This window comes from Trichosurus vulpecula, chromosome 7 (genome assembly GCF_011100635.1).
Source record: "Trichosurus vulpecula isolate mTriVul1 chromosome 7, mTriVul1.pri, whole genome shotgun sequence".
In the NCBI taxonomy this organism is placed as follows: Eukaryota; Metazoa; Chordata; class Mammalia; order Diprotodontia; family Phalangeridae; genus Trichosurus; species Trichosurus vulpecula.
In genome coordinates, this window is record NC_050579.1 from 273,132,317 (window position 1) to 273,158,341 (window position 26,025).

Consider the following 26,025-nt stretch of genomic DNA (forward strand, 5'->3'; position numbering starts at 1 on the left):
CAGCGAGGGCGGGCTGCTGCAGCTCCCCTTCCGTTGGCAGCCCCGGGTGCCCCTCGCCTGCTCGCTGCCTCTCCTCCTCCAGCCTCCTCGCGGGAGTCCCAGCAGCATCAGGAGCTTCCAGCGGAGCAGCCGCTGCCGCCCGCATCCTCGCGAGCCCATAGCCACACACAGCCACGCTCGGATACACACTCACACGCGCGCTCGCGCACACACAAACACTCACACGCTCGCGCCCCTGCTCCGGGCCGGAGCTTCGCCCCCCGCCCTCCCTTCCCCTTCCCTCCCCTCCCCCTCGCCCTCCCCTGCCGGCCCATAGCAGTGTGCGGGAGCCAGGCTGGTTTCCGTCCTCCCAGAGGGCTCGGAGACCCTGCCTGCTCTCCCCCTTCCCTCCCCTCCGCCAGGCTCGGGCCATGGGGTTGGGGAGCGCCCCTGGACTCTGCCTGCTCCTCGTCCTCGTCCACGCTCGCGTCTCTCAGCAAAGTAAAGCCAGCCAAGGTAAGAAGACGCTCTGTCTGGCCCCACTTCCCCCATCATCTGGGCCAGGGCTCCGAGAGTCGCTGGTCGGGAGACTGAAACTTTCCCGGGGGCTGGAAGATGGGGTTTGTGGGGAGGAGCAAGAGGCTAGTGAAGAGCACTGTCGGATGTGCTGGGCAGGTGTGTTGTGTACGTGCTGCCGCTGTCAGACTGGAGACCTCAGTTTACTCTAATAGCTAGTCTGGGTCGGGGAGCCTACACGTGCACTAATGTGGTACTATCCCCAAAGGGTGAAAACTGCAACGTAGGAAGTAGGCACAGTAGGGTTTGGAAAGGAGAGGGACCAACACTGAATCTTAGATTTTTGGAACTGGAAGAGGACCACTGAGGCTTTTCTCTAGGTCCATTCTCCTATTTTATGGGCTGCAGGGCCCTCCAAGAATCTGAGAGAGGGAGAAGTAGAGGAGAGAGAGAGAGAGAGAGAGAGAGAGAGAGAGAGAGAGAGAAAGAGAGAGAGAGAGTTGTTGCCTGTTTCCCTAAACACCCTCAAAAACTTAAACTGTGGTCCAGACAGTGTAAGAGAAATCAAACTTTCCAGCCATATTTTCCCCATGCATGGGCAGTTAGACAGCATTTCAAGGCTGCTGTCTTATCAGCTGAAAAGTGTTTAAAGAACAATAGGAGACTTTATGGAAAAATCAGGCAGTCCCTCAACCCAAGAAAGGGGGCTGAAAGGGAGAAGAAGAATCTTTGTGATGCCGGCTCTAAGAAGAATGTTGAGTTTCTGTCTCTTTCGAGGGGAAATCTCTTTCGTCCTGTATGGCTTTCATTTCTTATCATAATATTTATTTATTAAGGCCTCGGGTTTCCAATTCCATTTAAATCCAGGTCAGAATTTCATTAAAATAACAAAGTAAAATTCCAGTCTTGGGAGCTCTGACAGATCCCTCTAGGAATTAGAGACAGAGGGGCAAGAAAGGCCTCCAGCCCCCAAACCCAGAGCCCCTTTGCTTATCCCTTCTCAGCTCTCAAGGCTGAGCAGCTCCATCCGTAGAGCAGCCGCTCTGGCCTGAGGACAGTGCTTCCCAAGACATCCCTCCCCTCCCCCATCTCCATGTCCTCCTGGGTGCGACGGGGGTGGGGTAGGGGGTTGAAGTTGGAGAAAAAGAAAACACCTCCAGGCAAAGGTTTGAACTGGAGTGGTAACTCTACCTTGCTATTCTGGGGCCTGGCTGGAGCAGCCCAGAAAAGGTGAAAGGGGAAAGTTGAACTTGAAAGTTAGGGAAGCCTGTGTGTCTGGGAGTGTCTGCTGTGTGTCTCGGAGCCCTGAGTAACTTCAGTTTTAACCTGAATCTGATGTGTGTTATGAATATGAATGGGGGAGGGGGAAATTAAGGTGAGGGGAAAGAGTCTCTTAAGTACGAGGTAGAGTACATTATTGAAAAGGACCAACTCCCACCAAACTGAACAGAAAAGGTTGGAACATTCAGCTCCCCTCTTCCCCCCCCTCCCCCAGCCTTTCACGAAAGAGCAGCCCCCTCCCTGAAGCTCTGCAGCTGTCAAATTACCAGTACTCCCCTCCCACCGCCACCACTCACACCCCATCCTGATTCCCAACCACCTTCTCTCGAATCCTCGATCCCCAATTCTTGCTCCTTGGCAGCCACCACCATGGCCGTCTCCCAGCTTGGAAGCAACCCCTCTCCCCACTATGGATTTGCTTGCGTTTTCATAAACAAAGCTGGCTTTTGTAGTGCGTGCTGACTTACTCATAACATGGAATTAGCAAGGGAGTTTAGTCTGAAGGAAGGAACAGATTTCATGCAATAACCTAGAGACAAGATAAGGGCCTCTTTCAAGTTGGAGCCAGTGTCTGATGTGGACCAATGCCTGGGGGGGCTGAGTGGGGTGCAGCATATCCTCAGGGTTTACATTGACAGATGGTCCAGATGGAAACCACTGGATGGGGCAGGTGTCACCAAGGGCCCTGGGAGTTTCCCCAGATCTCCAGGGTTGGAAGGATTCAATCCCTCACCCCACCCCACCCCCATGCCACTTAAAAGATTTCATTCATTCATTCAGCAAATCTTAACTAAGCACCGATGATGTACTGGGGAGTTACTCTATCTACTAGGTGTTCTGGAGGATCCAAAAATGTATAGAATATTATTTTGTCCTCAAAGAGATACAGTTTCCAAGGTAGTTTCCATTTCCAGGACTCTGGCTGAGTTATCTCTCACAATGCCCAGGAGCTGACACTTTTCCTGAGATGGTTTGGGATTCCTGTAGCTTCTACTTTGTCCCTGATCTTTGAGTCTAGCACTCAGCAGCTGAGAGTTCTAGTGAAGTGGGAGTGGAAATGGGGTCGGCATCAGTGAGCAGTCCCTCAGCTGCCTTTGACAGCCCCTCAGTTTCTACTACCTTGGATAGGAAGCTCTCAGAACTGAGCTCAGCTTGCACAGATGTATTTAATAGCAAGTTGTCTGAGCTTGGGGGTGCAGGTGTTGGGGGGTGGTCCTCTGGGCTTTATCTCTGCAGGGCAGATTCTTGCAGAACAGAGCTGATAAAACCAACAGGCTGGAGGAATGTAAGCAGAACCAATCTGTGTAGTATGATGGGAGGGGGGCATTGAGAAGATCCTGAAATTCTATTATTAGTGGCTTATCCCTTTGGGTTAAGCTTTGTCCTATTCTTGATCCTCTTTTAGGATGCAAATGCCCTCCAGGAGGAGTAGTATATTAAGTCACTAACACTTTAGTCTAAATTAGTTTGTCATTCCCTTTCCTCCTTTCAGCTCTGCTGCTGAGAACACTGGGAAGCCTAGGGGCAGAAGCGGGGTGGGGGGGGGCGGTGCTGTAAAGGGGGAGAAGGGGATCAGAAGGTTGGTAGAGCTGAAAAGGGAGGCTGGTGGAGCATGAGATCAATTTTGCCTGCTTTACAGTTTTGCCAAGGCTGGTCTTCCCAGCTCAGTATGAATTTGCGTGAATGTGTTTTATGAGTATTTAGATGCATAAAGTTGTTGTTTTTTTTTTTTTAATGAAAGAGCATCAGACTAAGAGTCTAAAGACTTGGGTTCTAGTTGTGACTGTGCTCTTAATTAGAGTCACTCCTGTTCTTTGGACCTTAGTTCTCTCATCTCCAAAATGGGGGCCATGGTGGGGGGGGGGCGGGTAGAGTGCAGGGGGCAGAGATAGACCACATGATCTATAAAGCCCCTTCCAGCCCTGTCATTCCATGACTGCTGTTGGTCAACGGTGTGTTTTGGTGTATTCAAGTGAATATGGGTACACGAAGTGTGAGTGCAAATATATGCAAGGCATGTGAATGTATGTGAACAAGTGAATGCCCACATAATGGATGCATACGAGTGCAAATGTGAGTGCGTGTTGAGTATGTGGTTTTGAGTGTTTTCAAGTGTATGTGTATGTATTTTAAGTAGGCTGACTGGCTAACTGAGATAATTGTTAACTTAAAAGCATTAATTTGCTGGGGGGGGGGGGGCAGTTAAAAAGACATAATCCTTCTGCAGGGCTCAGGTTACAGCTGAATGAAAAGGGCTCCTGGCCTCCTGAGAAAGCTCCTCCCCCGACGATGCCGGCTCGGCTTGCACAGGATTAGTGATTACCTTGTTTGTCCTCTTTATTATCGATAGGCTTTCGATCAGGTATTTAACACTTTAAAGAGAGAAGTCTCAGGGACCTCGAAAGAGGCCACTCTTCGAAGAAGCGTTCCAACAGCGTCTCTCTGTCTCGGTGTGTCTCTGTGTGTGTCTCTCCAGTCTCTGTCTGGGTGTATGTGTGTGTGTCTCTTTCTCTCCCCCACCCCTCTCTCCCTCTTTAATGTGGCTGCTTCCTCTCCTCCCTGCTTCCCTCGGCTCCTGTGGCTGGGCCTTACAGTGAGGGGACTGTTCCTCCCGCCCCTCCCTCTGAAATATGAAATGAGAACCATGGCTATGTCAGCAAGTAAGGGTGGCCCCAGGGACAGCTGGTTTCTAAGTGTTTATGCCCCAGTGGGGCCGGGATAGAAGGAGGGAAGCACCCACAGTGAAATATTCCTGGGGCCCAGTCTGTGGGCATGGAGGTTGCTGGGGTCCCCACCTCTAGATTCTGAACTTACCCAAATCTGTTTATTTCCCTGAGTGCCATCCGAAGGGTCAGTCTCCTAATGGAAAGCTTAGGCCTCCAAGATCAAGATTCAATTCAGTTTCAGTTCAACCAGCATTAAGCATCTGAGTGTAAGACACTCTGTTAGACCCTTCTCACTTTGCCTCTGTGTTCTGCAAATGACCCCTCTTCCCCACATCCAGTGGTGGCTTGGAGTTTGTCGATGGTCCATTTTTCTCCTCCCCTCCCCCACTCCCCATCTAGTTGGACCAGGGGAGCCATTTCCTTTTCTGACTCCAGCCCCTATGATTTCTTGATCCTCACACAGGCAGCTCCCAAGTCTGGGCCTCCTAGGGATATCACCAGGCTTATGGCTGCTCAGGAGCTCTCAACACGAATAGGGATGCTTTCTTGTGAGCTCTCATGTGTTTAAGGGCTGGGAAGGAATTTGAGGCAGGAAAGAGAATATTTTTAAAAAGACACCTCTCCACAAGGGTTTGAAGGAGAGCTTCTTGGAAATTCTTGAGCTGTTCCCTTGAGCCTCTGCCCTCCCGGTGATAATCCCTGGGGAATGGGGGGGGGGGGTGAGGTAAAGCTAGGATGGTCTAGGAAGGTTCTCTCCTGGCCCCCTCCCCACCTGCATAGTTGAGTAAAAGAAGAGAGAAGCCAGAGGCCTGAGTTTTCTCAGCACTCAGCAGAGGCCTCTGAGTCGGAATACTCTAAAGGTAAAGGCAAGTTATCAGCAAGCCCCAAACGGGGGCTGTTTTCGAGGCATTTGGGGATCTGAGTGCATGAGAACTGGTTTTGGTTGTGAGTGAGCACAGCTGGGACCTGTTGTAAAAAGAGAGGGCTGTGTTTGTGAGGTTGGGAATTTGAGGTGTGTGTGCTCGTCAGGGTGTGTGTGTAAACGTGCGTGTGCATGTGTGTTCAAAGTGTTAGGGGGTGAGAAGAAAAAGGAAGTACAGCAGTATGGGTTTTGTTTCATCTGAAAAAGCAAGGAAGTAGAATGGTTAGCTTCAGTGCCATGGACTGAAAACGAACAGGGGAGGACGTTTGAAGCCCTTTTGAGAATAGTGTTGGATAACCTCCTGCCTGCTCCTCACCCCCACACATGGGCTATTGGGATATGTTTCTTTTTTTCTGTGTCCCTCTTTCCTCCCTCCCTTAGTACCTCCAAAACAGAACTTATAAGAAATATCTTCTTAAAAATTGAGAGCCCCCAGGAGACCTAAAACTGCTTCTGTCATAGTAACAACAAAGATGATAGTGATAATAATGGCTCAAATTTCTGTGGTGCTTTAAAATTTTCTAAGAACTTTCCCCACAACCCGGAAGGTGAGTAGCGCATCACCGCATCCATTTTACAGAGGTGGAAACTGAGGCCTAGAAAGAAGTTGCCTAAGGTCATACAGCCAGTAAGTAGTGGAGCCAGGATCCTAAGCCCAACTCTCTTGATCTGTCTTTCTTCCCACTCTACCACAATTCCTCTCAAGAATTCTCTCATCAAGAATTCTGAGGCTTTGGAATCAGAGAGAAGAAAAAAACAACTAATAACCTCCTAGAACTGGAGAAGAAACGGAGCATCAGAAACCTCAGGCCAACACACTGTAGGAATGTGGGGAGGAAGGAGAAGGGGATGGATGGACATCATGAACAGACAACAAAGCATTTATTATGTGCTTACTACGTGCCAAACACTGTGCTAAGCCCTGACGAGACAGTTCCTACTCTCAAGGAGCTCTAATGGGGGGAGACAACCCATAGAGAGGGATTCATCTGGGAAACAGTGGGCACCAGCCAAACTTTCCCTTCCTCTATTTGACCCTCCTTCACCAGATTAACCCTTTTCCCAGCTGACCTCCCTCCCCCTCATCCTGGCTATCCAGATGGCATTCAGGACTGCTGCTAAAGGAAGTTTGGTGTGGGTAAATCCAGAGGATGGAGATGGAGCCTTCTATGGGAAACTGGAAGTTCTTTTCACAGCTAGTCTAAATCTTTCTTGATGTGTGAAAGGACAGTAGAAATATTTAGTGGAGTTTGAATTTATTATCAAAGCTCCCTGAGTTTCTTTTCCCACCTCTGCACCTAAACCAACCCAACACATGCATGTGTGCTTATATACATTCACACATAAACGAAAACACCCATACATATAATCTCTCCTCTCTTTTTCTCTTTTTCTCTCTCTCTCTCTCTCCCTCCCCTTTCTTCTTTCTCTCCCTCTCTCTTTCTCTCACAGCCTTTCTCCCTTTCTCCCTCCCTTTTTCTTTCTTCCACCCCTCCCTCCATCTTTTTCTCTCCCTCTCTCTCTTCCTCCTTCCCTCCATTCCTCTCTCCCTCTTTCTCCAGAAATCAGGAATCCTAGCTGACTTTTCTTTGGATTTGATTACATTTGTTACTTAAATCTGACTCACCTGGATATTCCCCCTCCTCACTCTGGGTCTTCCCTCCTCCCAACTACCTAATAACACTTATTTCCTAATACCCATGGCTTCCTATTGAAAAGTCTCTTTCTTTCTTGTCTCTTTGTTTCCTTCCTTCTTTCCTTCCTTCCTTCTTTTCTTCCTTCCTTCCTTTTTCTTTCTTGTGAGGTTAGAAAGTAGAAATGAAATACTTGGGCCCTGGAAGTTGAGCAGGGTTCAGAGCTGGGCTCCCCAGCATGAATAGTTAGAAGATGGGTCCCTAAGCACTGTGCCCATACGAAGCCCCAGGCCAAACCTTTAGGCAGTGTGATGGCAGTTTTGCCTTTGCATTTTCTTCACTCCTTGCTGTTTTCCTTTTTGTGTGGCTGCTGACTTTTGCTTGGCATTCACGTCCCTTCACAGCCTGGCACTCTTCTGGCTTTCTAATGATATTCCAGATTATCCTCTTCTAAACACTGTACTCTTGCTAAACTCCATTACTTTCTGTCCCCTCTTTCTGTCTGCTTTTGTGCCCTCCTTCATGCTCTCCCTTTTGCCTAAAATGGTTTCTTTCCCTCTCTTCTCCTTCCAAGTTCCTACAACTCAAATGTCACCTCCTCTAGGAAGCTTTCCTCAATCCTTCCTGTCAATATTCACCCCCACCCCCACCCCATACGCCCTCCAGGACCTCATGGAGCACTTGGTTCTGCACATTCCTAACGGACTTGTCCTGTAACACTGTGTATCATAGTTATCACTATAGGCCCATTATCTCCTACTGTAAGCTTCGTGAGAGGAAGCTCTCCCGACCCCGACCCCTCCCCTAACATATCGTCACTATACACTTAATACATCTGTACTGAATTAAACTGACTCACTCTACAAACTGCCACGAGGTTAAGGATCACAGAATTAGGCCCTGGTGCCTTTACTTCCAACCTGGAGTCTTCCATGTGGCTATAGTCAGGGCCATAGAGACATGAGTTTGAGGGCTTTAGCCATAAGAGCTGGCCTTCAGGGTACCCAGACCTGAGAGCACTTTGGTCTCTAGTGGCCTATGGAAACAAGCTGAGGAAGGGACTAGAGAGGGGGAGCTGGCTTAGTGGGCAAGCCACGTAAAAGAAGAGCCTGACTGGGGAAACCCGACAGCAGGGTCCTGGGATGGGGGCGGGCTGGCCATTGATGCGTATTGGGTTTGGGGAGGGGGGAGTCCAAGGGTCCCTAGGGAACAGGTTTACAAAGAGGACGTTTTTACAAGTTTCTAATTATATTTATTTGGAGTTTTCCTCCAGTGGTTTGAAGCTGTTAACAGCAGGAACCTGCATCTCTGGTGTTTGTTTTTGTTTCTAACCAGCTGCCTGGCCCCAGCAGAGGGAAGCCAAGAGAGGAAGGCACCTGCCCATAGCCACAATGCCCGGCCTTCTAGTCACCCCAGTCCCACGCGCATTGCCAGCTCCCTGCTTCTCCTTTACTCCAACCCACCCCTCCGGGCCAGCCATCTCTCCTCCTCCCTGTTGCCCCCCCCATACACACACGGCGAATACCCTGATATTCATCACTTTCGATGCCCGCTGCTTGGGTTCCATTGAACATTACACTTTCGGCATATCGCAGTGCATTTCATTTCAATTGAGCACAATGAGAATCAGTTCCTAGGACCATGTAAACCTCTCCAGATAAGGGCTATAATCACTGGTGAAGCCGTCACTGATGCTTCCCTCGCCTGTCACATAGCCTTGTAGTAGTAATGACGGCATCTTTCTACCGAGTTTTGAGGTTTACAAAACAATGTCCCACAACAGTTGAGGTAAGTGGTACGAAAACTCCTGTCATATTTTCCTGATGAGGAAAGTGAGACCCAGGGTGGGGACAATGACTGCCCTAAGGTCAGATGGCCAAGGACAAGTATACTTTCTGTTTTCCTTTTTATCCAGTGTGGTTGAAGCCTATCCAGTGCTATAGATAGATGATTATTTTTGTAATGCTATCAAGGTCTATCAACATTGTCAAATGTGGAAGGAAAGGAGGCATAGTGATGGGGATAATCACGAGGGTAAAACCCTAGCAATGGCGCTTCCATCTCTGAAATTCTCATTTTCTTCTACCCTGGTCTTTCTCTACTCTCCACCCCTGCTCCTGCCCTATACCTGGGGCAGTCCCTCAAGGAGCAGCCTAAAACCGCATGGAGCTAGCTCACTAAACCCAGAGATATCCTGGGAATATGGCCTGAGGATAATGGTTTGGGATCAGTTCTTCTCAACCACGTACTAGATTAGGTTACTCCCACTGCCCCATTTTCCTGGGTAGGTTTTTGGATGTAGGGTCAGGACAGATGTATGTGAATACAAGAGCATCTGCACTTTCAAAGACCTTTTAATGTCCTGAAAAGGGCTTGAGTCGATGATAGGTCTCAGCTTATACCGAGTTTGAATGAATTGTAGAATCACAGAATCTTGGATTTGGAAGGGAATTCAGCAGCCATCTAGTTGGATGGCCTCTGAAATACCCAGCAAGGCGTCATCTAGCCTTTGCCTTAAGCTGTCCAGTGAGGGAAACCCATCATCGTCTGAGGTAGCCTGTCTCACTGTGGGGTCTCTCTGCTTTCCAGGACTCTTCCCTAGATCGAAGAGCATTTTGCCTCTTGACCCCTTGTCCGTTGCTCCCAATTCTGCCTCTTAGTGCAAGTAGGACAAGACTAGCGCCTCTTTCTATGATAGCCCTTCAGGTACTTATTTATCATAGGGTCATGGATCTAGAGCTTTTTAGCTAGACTTCAGAGGCCGTCTAGTCCAACCCCCTCTTTTTACAGATGGGGAAGCTGAGGCATGGGGAGTTTCAGTGACTTGTCCAAGGTCACACAAGTGGTAAGCATCAGGGGTAGGATTTGGACCACCAATCTCTGACTCCAGAGTCTGTACTCTCACGCCAAAGACTGCTCACCTTCCTTATTCAGGCTAAACATCTCTAATTCCTTCAGCCATTCCTCATCCAGCAGGAACTCAAGACCCTTCACAATCCTGGTTGCCCTCCTTTGGAAACTCCTCAGTTTATGAATGGCCTTCCTAAAACATGACACCTAGAACTGAACACAACAGTCCACACATGGTCTGACCAGGCTTTTGGTTTTTTGCTTTGATGTTATTTTCCTGTGGGGAAACCACATGGGGAACGAGCATAATTCTGACTGAGGAAAAGGTAATTGGCTCCTTTATGAGGTCCCACGCTCACTAGAGGGGTTCAGGCAGGGCCTGGATACTCACCCGTCATGGGCACCGTGAAGGGAATGCTTATGTTGGGACCTCAGGTCCCTTATAACTCCTTCAGTCTAGGGTTTCTCTTTTAGTTCTACTCACACACAGGAGTTCTGAGAAGGGGGAAGCCAATAACAGCCACAGTGTTTTGGGGAGGCTTCATGGAAGGGAGAAGACTGGAGTCAAGTCTGGAGAGACAGCGTGGTATATGTGAGAGTTAGGCAGCCTGGCTTTGAAGGGCTTGAATCCTGGCTGTGACATTTAGGTGACCCCAAGGAGGTCTCTAAAACTCAGTTTGCAAATAAGGGTAACATTGCATTTTCTGTCCTTCAGTCGTTTTCAGTCCTATCTGACTCTTCCTAACCCCACTCAGGGTTTTCTTGGCAAAGATACTGGACTGGTTTGCCATTTCCTTCTCCAGCTCATTTTGCAGATGAGGAAACTGAGGCAAACAGGGTGAAGTGACTTGTCCAGGGTCACACAGCCAGTAAGTGTCTGAGGCTGGATTTTAACTCAGGACCTCCTGATGCGCTATCCACTGCACTACCTGGCTGCCCCAACATTGCATTTTTCTGCTTCACAGAATTGTTGTAAAGTGCTTTGTAAACCTTGCTTTGCCAATGTAAATATTAATTGTTATTGAAGGATGAAGAGGCTGTAGAATGGTGGGAGGAGAGGGGAAAGAGATTGCCAATGAAAGGAGTAACCACAGTGGGATGTGTAGGACATGACTGGTATAGACAGATAGGCACTTAATAATCGATTGTTGACCGATTGAGGTGAGTAGGCTGGCCTGTCTGGAGCAGAGGATTCTTATGCTCGCTAGGCTACTGTTCTGACCCACTCAGTCATTACCTCAAGAACATCCAGGTCCCCTAACTTTCCAACCGGTGCCTGGCCCAGCCTCGGAAGATGTGGGGGTGGGCTCCACCTAGGGGTGTCCGCCTTACCTGCAGCCTATATTCCTCCCTTTAGCCCTTGACCCGGATGAATCCTCTAACATGGAGGACACATTTGCTAAGCGGGCAAAACTGTAAGGTGGATGAAGGATTTTGGTGCTCTCCCACCTCTCCTTTCTGCCATCTTGTATTACTCACCCTATCCCTGCTCCAGGCTTTCAGTACCCTCACGCTGTAGGGCCAGTCTAGCACCTAGCACCTTATGCCTGTATGTCAACAAGACTTAACTGCTCTGTGCCCCACTACCTCCTTGGAAAACTCCTTAATTAATTAAAGTACTCATCAAAATGTCAGTTCTTTTAAGAGGCCTTTCCTGATTCTCCAAGTTTTCACCCTCTGTCCCCATATTACTTTATATTTATTCTGTATTTACATATCTGTGAGTGGGTTCTATGCCTCTAGGAGGAAGTGAACTCCTTGAGTTAAGAATTAGCTCTCGAATCTTTACCCATAGTTCCTAGCACAACACCTAAAGCGTTGTTGTGTTGTTCAGCTTCGGTCACATCGCTCTTCATGACCCCATTGGAGATTTTCTTGGCTGTGATGCTGGGTGGTTTCTCATTTCCCTCTCCAGCCCATTTGACAGCTGAGTAACTGAGGTAAACAGGGTTAAGTGACTTGCCCAGGGTCACACAGCTAGTCAGAGTCTGAGGCCAGATTTGAACTCAGAAAGATCAATCTTCCTGCCTCCAGGGTCAGGCCTCTTATCTACTGCTCCACCTCATACCTAAAGCATAGCAGGTTCTTAATAAATGAATACTGATTGATAAACTAATTCACACTATGGTGATAGTGAATGAGAAAGGCTTAAAAATGTGCGAACCCTCTCAGAGGCATCTGCACTTGAACTTACTCCTGGTGTTAACAACGCCTTAAACTCAAATGACTGGTCCCAGGATGGGAGTTCAGGCATGTGGCCTCCTGGTGGTAGAGATATTTTTTTGGCAGAGGATCCTTCCTCATCCCCAAATTCTCATCATAAAGGTGGAGTCTATTAGGGTGGGCAGTAAAGAATGCAGAAGAAGAGTTCTCACAAGGCCCAGCTGGTGGACTAGCTGCCCTATGTTCTGTCAATTGGAGCTGGATCCAGGAACGTGCTTTGGGCATCATTAGAATTCCCCAAATCATAACTGGAAAAAAATAAACAAACAAGTAAGACCAGCAATTCCAGAACATCAGTAAGAAGGCACCGGCTCCTCGGATAAAATAGAAGCCCAGTCAGCAAACACAGGCATGTGAATGCTGTATAGCATCCATCCTCCCGCGCTCCCCTCACTTAACTCCTTTTCTCCATTTAATAAGGCCTGCTACCACTTGTGTGCTAGCCCTGCTGGATACAAAGGAGGGTCAAGGAGGAGTGTAAGGTGCTGGATCTACCCTCCAGACTCCTGGAATGTGGTTGGGGATAGAGGAATGGAGGCAGCATCTTGTAGTGAAAGGAAAGAGCGCTGGGTTTGAGGTCAGAAGACCTGGGTTCTGGTAGCAGGCCTGCCACTCGCTGGCCTTGTGACCTTGCCCAACTTGTTCTGACCCCCTCAGTTTTCACATCTGCAAAGAAAAGTGCTGGACTAAAGATCACTACCAATGAAGATTCCTTTTAGCTCTAAAATACTTGGAAGTTATGATTGTTTTTTACAGACAGTGAGAACCAAGTCAGTTGGGTTCAGTTGTGTTCGTCCCTTTGTGACCCCCTTTGGGATTTTCTTGGCAATGATGCTGGAGTGGTTTGTCATGTCCTTCTCCAGTTCATTTCACAGATGAGGAAACTGAGGCAAAGTTAAGTGACTTGCCCAAGGTCACACAGCTAATAAGTGTCTGAGGCCAGATTTGAACTCAGGAAGATGAGTGCTCCTAACTCCAGGCCTGGCACTCTATCCATTGCACCACCTAGCTGCTGATGAGAACAATTCGTGACAGCATGTGGTGGTTGGCACAGTGAGCACAGCAAAGAAAGCTATGTAGGAAGTCAGAGAAGGAAAATACTGGTAAGTGGGTACAGTTCACATTTAAGAATACTTTCTCCACACTTTCTTACGTCTAGACGATCGATGAAATGATAAATCAGGTCCTGATCTCTGGGGTGGAGATACACTGAAATTTTAGCGTAGGCTCTCAGAAACCAGTACAAGCTGGCCGTAGGCTGGGGCGGTCCAGTGAGGTCACTGCCATGCTCACTAAGCTCCAGGGACTCCTTATTGCCACAAGAGTCAAATGCACGGTATTTAAAGTCCCTCACCACCTGTTTCCAACTTACCTTTCTAGACTTTTACTACATATTACTCCTTTTTACATTCCCTAAGTTCCAGTCAGCTAGCTGGTGCAGTGGATAGAGTGCCAGACCTGGAGTCAGAAGGACCTGAGTTCAAATCCAGCCTCAGATACGCACTGGCCGTGTGACCCTGGGCAAGTCACTTGACCCTGTTTGCCTCAGTTTCCTTATATGTCACATGAGCTGGAGAAGGAAATAGCAAACCGCTCCAGTGTCTTTGCCAAGGAAACCCCAAATGGGGTCATGAAAACTTGGAAATGACTGAACAGCAACAACGGATTTCAAGCAAGATGGGAGAGGAAAGCACTGCCAGATTAGATATTTTTGGCAGGTTGGTGCGGTGTGACATCCTTTGAATCACACTGAATAGGCAGTTGTCTGTTCCATTTATGCCTAGGACAAGCCTTGGGAAGGATAAAGCAGAAGATTATTCATCTCCTCACAGTGTAGGAGTGCTATGTTGTGTTGGGAGAGAGAGGGCTCCTCACTCGAGTCAGAGTTACTGACTGGAAGCAAAAGCTGTGCTGATCGTGGCAGTATCAGGGGAAAATATGTGAGAGTCCAAACGCCTCTGGGCAGCTAGATGGCAGTGAGCTCAAATCCAGCCTCAGACACTTACTAGCTGTGTGACCCTGGGCAAGTCACTTCACCCTGTTTGCTTCCGTTTCCTCAATTGTAAAATGAGCTGGAGAAGAAAACGGCAAACTGCTCCAGTATCTTTGCCAAGAAAACCCCAAATGGGGTCACGAAGCGTCAGACACAACTGAAACAACAGAACAACAAAAACCCAATGCCTTGCCCATCCTAGCACTGAGATTCCAGTAATTTTTCTTAACTTCTCCCCTGTGCTGTCTTCTCCCCCACTGTGGTACAGTTGACAAGCTGTGCTGCTATAGTTGGGCCAAGTAAGAGGTAAAGGGCTTCAAGTACCGCAAGGGGAATTTGTCAGACATTCAGAAGAATTGCTGGGTTCTAAGAAGCATAGCTGTGGTCCTGGAGAAGACTGTTGAGAGTCCCACGGACAGTAAGGAGGTCAAATCGATCAATACTTCAAGAAGTTGATTCAGGCTATTCACCAGAAGGTCAAATACTGAAGCTCAGTTTAAATACTTTGGCCACATAATGAGAAGACAGGACTCATTGGAAAAGACCTTGATGTTGGGAAAGATTGAAGGCAGAAGGAAAAGGGGACGGCAGAGAATGAGATGGATAGATAGTCATGGAAAAAAGGAACGAGAACGTGGACAGACTTTGAGAGATAGGGGACAATAGAAGGGCCTGGGGTGCTATGGTTCACGAGGCCATGAAGAGGTGGACACAACTAAGTGACTGATTAACAGGAAGAAGCATGATACCTTGGAACATTCTTAGCAAGTATCTGAAGACTTTGAAAGGGAAAGACAGTGACCGAGCTGTCCTAGGTTAGGGGTCATTTTGCGTGGAGGTAGGAGGGTAGGTGAGATGAACGCTCGAGATTCCTGTGAGCTGGAGGCCTTGCAGAGTGCTACGGATTCAGAAAAGCCACCCATTCCATGATTTCTTTGTAGATGGAAAGACCTGGTGCTAGAACAGAAGCTCCCTGAATATAGCAGTTTCTTCTCTGTTCATTCTAGAGCTTTCCTAGAATGGTTTGGCAGTTTCCAATTGCCAAGTTTTGGGTCCCAGAGAGGAACTGAAACCTTGCTGGGGATGCATCACAGGACCCATACAGCGCTAGGTCAGAGTGGTAAGGAGACTGAGTATAAGGCCAAGGGTCTAATGGGAACCATTGGGCCTCTAGTCCCTGGCCACAGCGCCTGGCAATTAGCATTCCCTCCAAACTCCTTAGCTTTTATTGTCACTAACTTCTTTATTTCCTGTTTCCTGGAAAGTCTTGCTACCTCCTCTCAGCCTTTCCAAATCTGATCCATCTTTCAAGGCTCAACTTAAACCCAGCCACCACAGTCAGTCACCAAGCAACAGGTACCTACTATGTGCTATGGGCTTGTGGTCCAGGGACAAAAATAAAACAGTCCTTGACTTTGAGGAATTTCTAATCTATCAGGGAGACAACATGTATACATATAAATACACACAAATGTAGACAAAGTATATACAAATATAGATACACAGTACATATAAAATATATGCAGTATATATACAAGTATATAAAAATATATACACATTTTGGGAGGGGTGAAGGAAGCACTACTTCCAGCTGAGGAATCAGGAAATGCCTCATGAGGGAGGTGGTACTGGAGCTTTGAAGGAAACTAGACTTTCTAAGAGGTGAAGGTGAAGAGGGAGCATTCATAGAGGATGATGTCACGTGTGAGGAACAGAAAGGTCAGTTGGATTGGAACTCTGTTGTTGTTCAGCTTGGCAAACATATTAGTTTGCCATTTCCTTCTCCAGTTCATTTTAGAGGTGGGGAAACTGAGGCAAACAGGGTAAGTGACTTGCCCAGGGTCACACAGCTAACAGGTGTTGGAGGCCAAATTTGAACTCAGGAAGATGAGTGTTCCTGACTCCAGGCCTGGCACTCTATGTACTGTGCCACCTAGCTTCCCCATCTGAAATCTAAGGGGGTATTATTTCGAGAAGACCTCCGTGAAGATACCTATGCGTTAAGGATGGGGTGGATAGTTAGCCAGTCAGATTAGTTTAAGAGGCTCCTCCCTCAATTTTCATGTAAAGAAATAGGGAACAGGACTCTGAAGGGTTAGGGCATGGGGTGATTTAGTTTTGACTGAGGAAAGGGAAACATCCAGACCAAGGTCTATTGCTCAAGAACAGGCCTGGGTGGGATAGCAGCATGAGAACACCAAATGCCTTCCACAGGCTATGAGACTTTCATCATTTTTGCCTAGAGACAGTTCTGCTCTTTCCTGTCAGGCTAGGGGCTGCCTTTAAAGGGGAGACAGTGAGTCAGAAGTAAGGAGATGATTGGAAAAGACAAGTAGTCATCAGATGTAGAATAAGACTGCTGAGAAGGGCTGGCAAGTTTAAATATGTTCCCCCTTGGGCTTGTTATGAAAACCCCAAATTCATGGATACTCAAAGTGATAAAGAAAGCTGGGCATAGGGTAAGGTTCCTCCTGGACTACCCAATACCTTAGAATGAATGGTTGAGATACAAGACTTCCAGGAGGGGAGATCAGGACATTCCATTGCCTCTAGAAGGGGAAGGAACCCTGATGAAGCTTATGAACTCCTTCTGAGAATATTTTTAAATGCATAAAATCAAATACACAGGATTACAAAAGAAATTAATTATACGGAAATCAGTATACTGACAAAGAAATCAATCATACTGAAATACAGTTAGAAAAAAAGAAGGAAGGAAGGAAGAGAAAGATCATGGGTTAAGAACTCCTCTTAAAATAAAATACAAATCCTCTGTTTAGCAAATAAAACCTTGACAACCTGTATCTAGCCCACTTTTTCAAATTTATCATACATTACCTTTCATACACACTAAGTTCCAGCCTACCTGGTGGTCTTGCTGTTCCTAAACAGAAAATATCCCATTCCCATGCCTTGAATACACAGCCCCTACTCATCCTCACTTCTCAGAAATTCGAACTTCCCTCAAAGGTCAGTCCAAGCACCATCTCTTATTGTATAGGGCCCTTCCTGAACTTCCCGGCTACAAGTGCCTCCTCCCCACAATAAATTACCTCGTGTTTATTTCTTATATGTTGTGTGTGTGTGTGTGTGTGTGTGTGTGTGAGAGAGAGATTTCCCTTGATAGAATATAAACTCTTTGAAGGCACGGATTGTTTGACTTTTGTCTTCATAGTTCCAACACCTAGCCCGATATCTGGCACAGAATAGATGATTAATAAATGTTGGCTGATTGGTTGATTGGAGGATAGGGACACCCACTTGATGGAGTGTTTAGGAGATCTCTGGGCCTGCTGACTTTCAGCTTCAGCTATAACAAAAGGCAGGGTTTCTTCCTAGACAGCCCGGCTGACTGAATGTCAAGTATATTTTTCAAGAAGGAGCTCACAAAATGCCACCCCCAGGAGTTCTTTCCCTTACTTAGGCAAATGATTTATTTACATTCTGGAGCCTGAGCTGAGGGGTGGAAATCAGATTGGAAAAACCACAAACTCTGAAGTTGTCGCTTCCAGCTTGCCTGGTGACTCCTAGAGCCCTTTGGAGACAGATCAGGGTGCCTTTCCTTCCCCACTATCCCCCACAAACACCCACCCAAGCCAATGAGCTTGACTTGGTCTTCCCTCCCTTTTCTCTTGCTTACTCTTTCTGGACCAAGTACAGCTTGGGAATTATCCAGAATGCTTTAGTACTCAGGATGAGGCAGATGGTTACTGAAGAGGGGGATGTAGAGGGGATTTCCAGAGGGGGAAATTTGGTCCTGACTGCCCAAACAAGGAGAGTCTGGACAAGAGGGTGGGAATACCATTCTTTGCCTGTAAGATCTGAGATCAGTGGTCCCTCAACTAAAAGTGTAGTGCTCTGAAGCAAGTGGGTACAGGGGTAGACATTGACTGAGTACCTAGTGCAGTGCAAGCACCGGTGATGGGAACAGATGGTAATACAAAGATTAATCCCCCGAATAAGATGCAGTTCTTACATTCAAGAAGCTCATGGTCTAGTGCAGATGGGGTTGGGGTAAGGAGCAGAGACATAAGGCAATGTGTACAAATAAATATAATACAAAGAAGAGTGAAAATTCATGAGAGGCACAAAGTATACCTCTGGCTATGGGGATAGGGGACAGTTCCATGGAGGGAGAAACATTTTGACGGTGCCTTGAAAGGTGGGTAGGTAGTATGATTTAGAAGGGAAAGCGCTGAATATGGAGCCTGAAGGCCCGGGTTTGAATCCTGATTCTCCCTCTTGTTGCCTCTGTGACCCCTGAGTAACTCCAACTCTTAAGCCTCAGTTTCTTCAGCTGTAAAACGAAGATCCTTGATTTCTAAGGTCTCTTTCTAGCTCTAATGTTCTGTGAATCTATGATCTGATTTCAAATGGAAAAGATAGAAGGAGGGGGTGGGGGGAGGCATTCCAGGCACACAGAACATTGGGAAAAAAAGCACAAAGAAATGGAAGTACCAAATGTGTTCAGAGACTGTTAAGTGGTCCAGTTCAGCTGGAGCATAGGGCATGAAGGGCGATTGAGTCCAGATCATGAAGGGTTTTATATATGAGGCAAAAAGAGTCTAGAGTTTATTCAGTAGCCCCTGGGGAGCTGCTGAAAGACTTTGAATGATGTTAAATATATTGCACATTCTTAATAGCATGAAGGTCAAGCTAGGAAAAAGCAAGGCAGGAAGAAGGTATAGAAGAGAAAAGGGGGTAGTTGAACCTGGGGTGCTAACTGTGTGACCTTGGGCAAGTATTTCATCTCTGAACCTCAGTTTACCTCTTTGTAAAGCAAGGAGGTTAGATGAGCTAATATCTAAGTTTCCTTTGAGAACTCGGAGGCTCAGCCATGTTTTTCAGAACAAGAAGTGCAGCCTGCTGTCTTTTTTACTGTCCTTTCCCCCAAACTTGGATAGAAATGAGATCTTCAGGGTTATAGCGGGGGCTGCCTCTGAATCAGAAAAAGGGAAACTAGTCTATTAGTCAGTGTGTGTTCAGCACCCACGTGTGCAGAGCCCTATGTCAGGAAGACTGGCGTTGGGGGTTGCCTTGTAAACAGGCTGAAAAGGCGGCTGCTTGTACGGTGTGATCTGAGGGCCACTAAAAGACAACCCAGCTCAAAACTGTCTTCCCAGTGGTGCTGCAGCACTGCCGGACGCTCCTCTTTTATCTCATTTGGAATTTCCACTATGAGGGTTAAACAAAAAAAACCAGAGGCACTTACTGTGTTCTAGGTAGGACGTTTCCCTCTCAAAGGTGGTGCTGGGACAAGGCAACCCAGAATTCCAAGTAAAGTAGGAAATTGCCACAATCCATTCACCATATATCAAATTCAGTTCAATCAATATTGGAGTGCTTGTGGTGTTTAAAGAGTAGTTCTTGTTGCTGGGAGAGATATAGAATTTAGATGAGACACGGCCCTCAGCCCCATGGAACTCACATTCTGGTAAGGAGATAAGACCCAAGGCTATTTAATTAGAATGCCCAATATTACGTGATAAATGCATTTGTTGTTGTGGCTGTTCACTCGTGTCTGACTCTCTGTGGCTCCATTTGGGCTTTTCTTGGCAAAGATACAGGAGTGGTTTGCCATTTCCTTCTCCAGCTCATTTTACAGATGAGGAAACTGAGGCAAACAGAGTTAAGCGACTTGCCCAGGGTCACACAGCTAGTTAGTGTGTGAGGTCAGATTTAAATTCGTGAAGATGAATCTTCCTGATTCTAAGTCCAGTGCTTTATCCACTGTGCCACCTAGCTGCCCAATAGAAAGGTGGGAAAACAAAGAACATATCCAAGGTCCAACGTGGCACTTTATTAGAGGATAGGAAAGATTTAGAGGAGGACACATAAGAATCTGAGATAGGCATTGTGGGGCCTGGAGTGTTTGAGGGCTGGGACAAGTTTTCTTCAAGAGCCAAAGATGAACTTTGCCATGTTTCTAGTTTTGCTAAGGAGCACTGAAGGATGATATGGGTGGGGAGGGGGAAACCAGGACACCATGAGATGACTTAACATTTACAAAGCAAAATTTCAATAAGTACAAATGAAAATACTGCCAATTGAACCTATAAATGCTGAAGCGACAGAGAAAAGGAGTAATGACAGCCCCAGCACAGATGGGGTCAATCTGGGAAAACTTAAAAGAAATGAGTTTTGGAAGCACCTACTATGTGCCAGGCACCACGCTAAGCACTTTTTGTAAATATCCTTTCATTGGATTCTCACGAGAACCCTGCAAGGTAGATGCTATTATTATCCATCCCTATTTGACAGTTGAGGAAACTGAGGCAAACAGAGGTTAAGTGACTTGCCACGGGTTACACAGCTAGTAATTGTCTGAGGCCAGATTCGAACTCATCTTTCTTGACTCCAGGCCCAGCTTTCTATCCACTGTGCCTGCCACTCGCTGCTTCTGAGTAGGCATAGTTTTCAGCCAAACTGAAGAAAGAGCAGGAATGAGAAGATGGGCAGAAAAGAGACAAGAGACATTTCAGGATGGGGAATAATGTAAAGGCTCTAAAAAAATAAGTGGTATTCCAGGGGCAGGGGGTGGGTGAAGGGGAGGACACAAGAAATTCACTGGACAGACCTGGAGTGAGGAGAACCCAAGTTCAGATCCTGACTCAAACACTTACTAGCCCTGTCTCCCTGAGCAAGTCACTCATCCAGTGGTGGGACTCAGCTGGTTCGTGCCATTTCGGTAGAACCAACCTAATTGCTGAAGTGGTTGTTAGCGGAGCCGCACCTTGGCTCGATTCCGTGTAGAACTGCTTGTTAATTCATTTGAATGCCACCATTGCACTCATCCTTGCTGAGTTCCAGTTTCTTCATTGCTAAAATAAAGGAGTTCAATTCAAAGGTTTCCAAGGTCTCTTCCAGCTTTAAGTCTATTCTGGTAGAAAGCAGAATCCATGAAGGGAACTCATTAGAAAAGGGGTCCATGAAATTTTGAGGGTGGGAGGTAAGGAATAACTGAAGGCTAGACTGAGGGGATTGGATTTGATTTAACGAGTAATAAGAAGCTACAGATTTGGGATACAAGGAGGGGGAGGGGGAAAACTCACATTAATAATGGCTGACATTTATGTGGTCCTATAAGGTTTCCACAGTTATACCAGTACAGCCATACATCTATTGATCCTCACAACAGCCCTATGAGGTGTGAGATGTGGGCTTTATCTCCACCTTTGTTGTTGCTGAGTCATTTCAGTCATGTCTGACTCTGGGGTTTTCTTGGCAAAAATACTAGAGTGGTTTGAGGAAACTGAGGAGAACAGGGTGAAATGACTGGCCCAGAGTCACACAGCTAGTAAGTGTCTGAGGTCAGATTTAGACTCAGGAAGAAGAGTCTTCCCGACTCTAGGCCTGGCCCTCTATAGCCACTGCACCACCTCGCTGCCCTATCCCCACATTACAGATGAAGAAACTGAGGCTCAAAAAAGTGAAGCAATTTGCCCAGAGTCACAAAGCCAGTAAAAGGCAGAAGCAGGATTAAAACCCAGGTCTAATGACTCCAACCCCAGTTCTCTTTTCTATATCATCCCCTGTGACACAGTCCTGACCACTGGTCCTAGTGGAACATAAGCCCATTCTAAGAACAAAAGAATGTACAAGAGAGTTTTCCACTCTCTCTGCTTCTGCTATGTGGAGTCATCAATTCAATTTAACAAACATCTCTATATAAGTATTCAATTAATTATTTAAGGCAAATAATGGGGAAAACTGAAAAAAGAATTTAACAAACGTATTAAATGTCTGCCGTGTTTACAAAGCACCGCACTGGTCCCTCTTGGTCTCGTTTCCCACGCTCATCAGTTTTTCTCCCATTCTGAGTTGGGATAGAGGCTCCCCAAGCTGAAATAGCAAGGTTAATAAATGTTCACGGAGACTGAAGACTGACTGCCATCACTGTGGTGCTGAGATAGGAGTGGGGGAATGAAGTAGATAGAAAGGCAGATCTCAGCTCCTGGAGCCATTCATTGAGCCAGGTAAGGGGCTAAATTGGGATGAAATTAGTGGAGGAAGAGGAAGTGAAGGAAAAGCCCTCCCCATGCCACCTTCATTTCCTTTTCCTGCACTGGGGCCCCATGATCTCCAGTCCCCAAGTCCCCTCTCCTGATTGGGCTCTTGCAGAAATGAAGAAGAGGATGGTTGGGCTGTTTCAGACACACGGTCTCACTGGTGCTGCTCTTTCAGGGGTTACTTACCTGAGAGCTTTAGAAACCTCTGAAGAGATTGGAATATCCCCTCCATTATGGGTTTTTTTCCTTTCTCTGGACTGTGCTATGAAGCTATAAACTGATTCCTTCTATAAAGAGGTAAAGTAATGGGAAGGAAGGAATGAGCATTTATTAAGCACCTACTACATACCAGTGCTGTGCTAAGTGCTTTAGAAATATCTCATTTTATTTAAAGTAAAATCAAAGTAAACTTTAAAAGTATAAAGTAAAAATAGTGCCTTTTCTGGACCCTGTAATGGATACCTCCCTTCTCTTTGTACTTACCCACAAGATCCTCTTTCTTAAATAAGTTTTCTTAGTAAATTATAATTTCCTAGTTTTTGTTTTATTCAAGAAGGTAAGATGCTATAAAGGATAGAATGTAGGAACCAAGATCAGGAAGACCTAGGTTGAAATCCTGCCTCTGAGGCTTACCGGCAGCGTTAAGTCTCTTGTCCTCTCTGGACCATATGTACCTCACTAAGATGAAGAGCTGTAGACAGAAAGATATAACTGTAGCTATATCCGGATACAGATCTGGTTTTGCCTTTGGAGATCCCAAATGCATGAAATCTCAGATCACTGACATGGATGACTTATTTTACATTGATTACCTTTGAGGTTGGTTATGCCCAGCAACATCTAAGAAAGCCATTTAATCCAGTCCTTAAATTATTTTGCAGGTTGGGGGATCTTTCTGGGAAGGGCTCCTAATGCCGGTGGTACAGGGCCTCAGTCCCAGCAGGGAAGCTCTTCCCAGACCCTTTGCCTCATCTAGATCATTGAAGTTCTTCCTTCAGGGTCTTGTGCATCTCCAACAATCTTAGCATTAGGGTAATGATGGGCTAAGCCGGGGCTGGGGAGCTTGGAAGAGCTGTTGATCCTAGAGGAACATGAGCTGCCTGTAGCCTGGGGTGTAGGGCAACTGTGAGGAGCTGGAATTGGGAAGGACTGTTAGCTCCTATCAGCCTAAGAGCATTCCAGTACTCTATCAATGACACTCATTCCGTTTTCAGATTTCTTGCTTTCTCCTTCATTCTTCCTGTTAAAACCTTCTCTCAAGAAAGGATACAGTAAATTCATTCATACTAAGATGTTGATAGCTCCGTGTTTTCCACACTAGGGGTTTAACCAAGGATCAAGACTTGAGGCAAAGAAACAGATATCTAACTGTGAAAGTCTAGGATCTGGGAATAGGTGAAAGAGGTACTTTTGGGTAAAGAGAACTTTCTGAGCCCCAGAAATCACTCTATTCTCTGGATCAAGTCTGGCCCTAGGTGGGAAATAAGTACATAGAAGTGAGTGAATGGCCTCTGAAGCATCCGCTGCCTATGTTCTGAAGAAGAGAGGAACCCACCCCAGAGGAGTCTGCAGTGATGAAACTCCCTTGGGGGATAATGGCAGAGATCCCACTTGACCTTCATCTCCTCTTCCCTAACAGATGTGGATGAATGTGTGGAAGGCACCGACAACTGCCACATTGATGCCATTTGCCAGAACACTCCCCGATCCTATAAGTGCATCTGCAAGTCTGGCTATAGTGGAGATGGGAAACACTGCAAAGGTGAGGCTGGGGAGAGGAATCACCTGGGGAAAGAGCAGAGAATCGGCCAATGGGATGATGGGAAATCTTGCACAGTCCTCAACTTGGAGAGGAAAGACCTTCCATCCTCTAGTCTTGAGAACTTCTATCCTCAGACTCCAGATCTTATGCAAGGAGAGAAGGAAACCAGGGAGATGTGGGTGTTTGGTGGTGGAATTGGTGGGATGGTTGGGGCCCGAGCATTGTCTTAGCCTTTCTCCTCCCTCAGATGTGGATGAGTGTGAGCGGGATGACAACGCTGGTTGTGTTCATGAGTGTGTTAACATCCCTGGTAACTACCGATGCACCTGCTATGATGGCTTCCACCTGGCGCACGACGGACATAACTGTCTGGGTGAGTAAGGAGACTGGAGGGGAGGAGGGAGGGAGATCACAAGTACTTCTCAGTTGGGGGAGGGGGGCAGTAAAAATTCTCCTCTCTGCAGGGCTACTTGCCATGACTAATATCTCTACCTAAGAGCCTGGGGTGCCCGACTTCTGAGACAAGTGAGAAGGGGTTATTTTCTAACATGAAACAGCCCCTAAAGATGAATCCATCCTGCACATGGATAGAAAATATTCGAGGGGTACTGATGGAAAATACCCTAAATTTAGGCACCTTGGGTTAGACATAGGAGTAGAGAACCACACGCCACTTTCAATCTGTGCCAAAGAACACAATGAGCGGGAGAACCATCTTCAAGAAAGTCTACACAAAATAACACACAGAACACAGACACACACACACAGATAGGTTCTTCCCTCTCCTCATTTCTGTTGCTGCCCCAATCTTCTCTGCTTGCCTGCCTGTATATGAGGTAAGTAGGTCTGATAGAGAAGAGAGTAAGAGGACTGGACGGCCTGGCAGTGGGCTGTTCCTGGAGCCTTGGTGCTTGGAGTTGAGCAGTGAGGAAGCTCCTGAGGACCCTGAACTTCAGGTCTTGGTCTGTGTAGATCTAGGATATTTGAGAGGGAAATGACTGTGGGAATGGGGAGGCAGAACAAGGAAGTGGTCTCTGCCCAGATGCTCCTCAGGTATAAAAACCAGGGAATGGAGTAGGCTAAAGCGTTGGGGATGGACCCCAGGAGTCCTTCCCAATAATAACTAGTGTTTCTATAGGGCTTTATGGTTTACATCTATCATCTCAGCTGATCCCCACAACAATCATTTGAAGTAAATGCTGTTATCTCCATTTTACAGTTAGAGACGCCAAGGCTAAGTGATTTGTTCAGTCACACAGCTAGTGTCTGAGGCAGGATGTGAATTCAAGTCTTCTCAAACTTCAGGGCCAACACACCAACTAGCTGCTCCTAATTTATTGCTAGTCCCAGGGCCAAGGAGAGAGGGGAAACTAGGAGCCACAGGACCATGAGGGGAGGGGTAAAAGGGATGATCTGACCGCATAACAACATACTGGACCAAGCTACTTCACTCAACCTCCAACCTTCCCCAATTGACTATTCCCTTGACAACATTAGCTAAGAAAAGCCTCCTCACTCTGGGACTCAGAAGGTACAAGCCAAAGCTCCACTCTGTCCCCTATATTCATCTGGTGCCTTTATGCCCTCACCTTCCCAACTCCACCCCAGGCTACCCAAGGCTCATACCCTGGTCTGCTCTTTCATTACTAAGATGTTAGCATCCTGGCATTCTGATTCGGGCAGCCGGTGGGTGGGGGGACACTCTGAAAGCCACACAGATAGGAAAGCTGCCTTAAGGGCTGGCCATCTGGGGCTCGATACCTCTCACCTCCCTGGAGGCTTAGTTGTCCTATTGAGAAATGGGGCAGAGCCTTGAATGAAGGTGGGGTTAGAGCTGAAACAAGGGCAGCCAAAGAAAGAGAAAAAAGGAAAAATGGATGAATGTGAAAACCTGAACGGGGACAGAGGTGTAAAGAGAGATGAGGACAGCAACAGAGGAAGAGGAAAAAGTCTCCTGAACTTTCTCTGTAGGTTATCTCAAGCCTAAGAACTAATGAGAACTAAGTCAGTTTCCTCTGCCGGTGCCTGTGGCAGGGATGGCTAGCAGAGGGGAAGGGGAGGCATCTGGGGGTCTTCAGAGGAACTGCCTTAAAACCTTGGGTCCAGCTGAACAAAGAGGGACCCATGATGCTGTTTGGAACTGCACTGGCAAGCAGGGTTTGGAAGATGCACTCTAGGGCCTGAAAAGAT

At 47.0% G+C, this 26,025-nt stretch overlaps 1 protein-coding gene across 1 annotated transcript in view; it reads left to right on the plus strand.

Annotated features, from left to right (window-relative positions):
• The first annotated feature begins 410 nt into the window (after positions 1-410).
• The window catches only part of SCUBE3 (signal peptide, CUB domain and EGF like domain containing 3), a 46,357-nt gene continuing 20,742 nt past the window's right edge, over positions 411-26,025 (plus strand). Inside the window, exons 1-3 of the mRNA XM_036767933.1 lie at positions 411-495; positions 23,713-23,835; positions 24,083-24,208. Of these exons, the coding sequence (XP_036623828.1) occupies positions 411-495; positions 23,713-23,835; positions 24,083-24,208 (334 nt within the window). The remainder of the gene's footprint in view (positions 496-23,712; positions 23,836-24,082; positions 24,209-26,025) is intronic.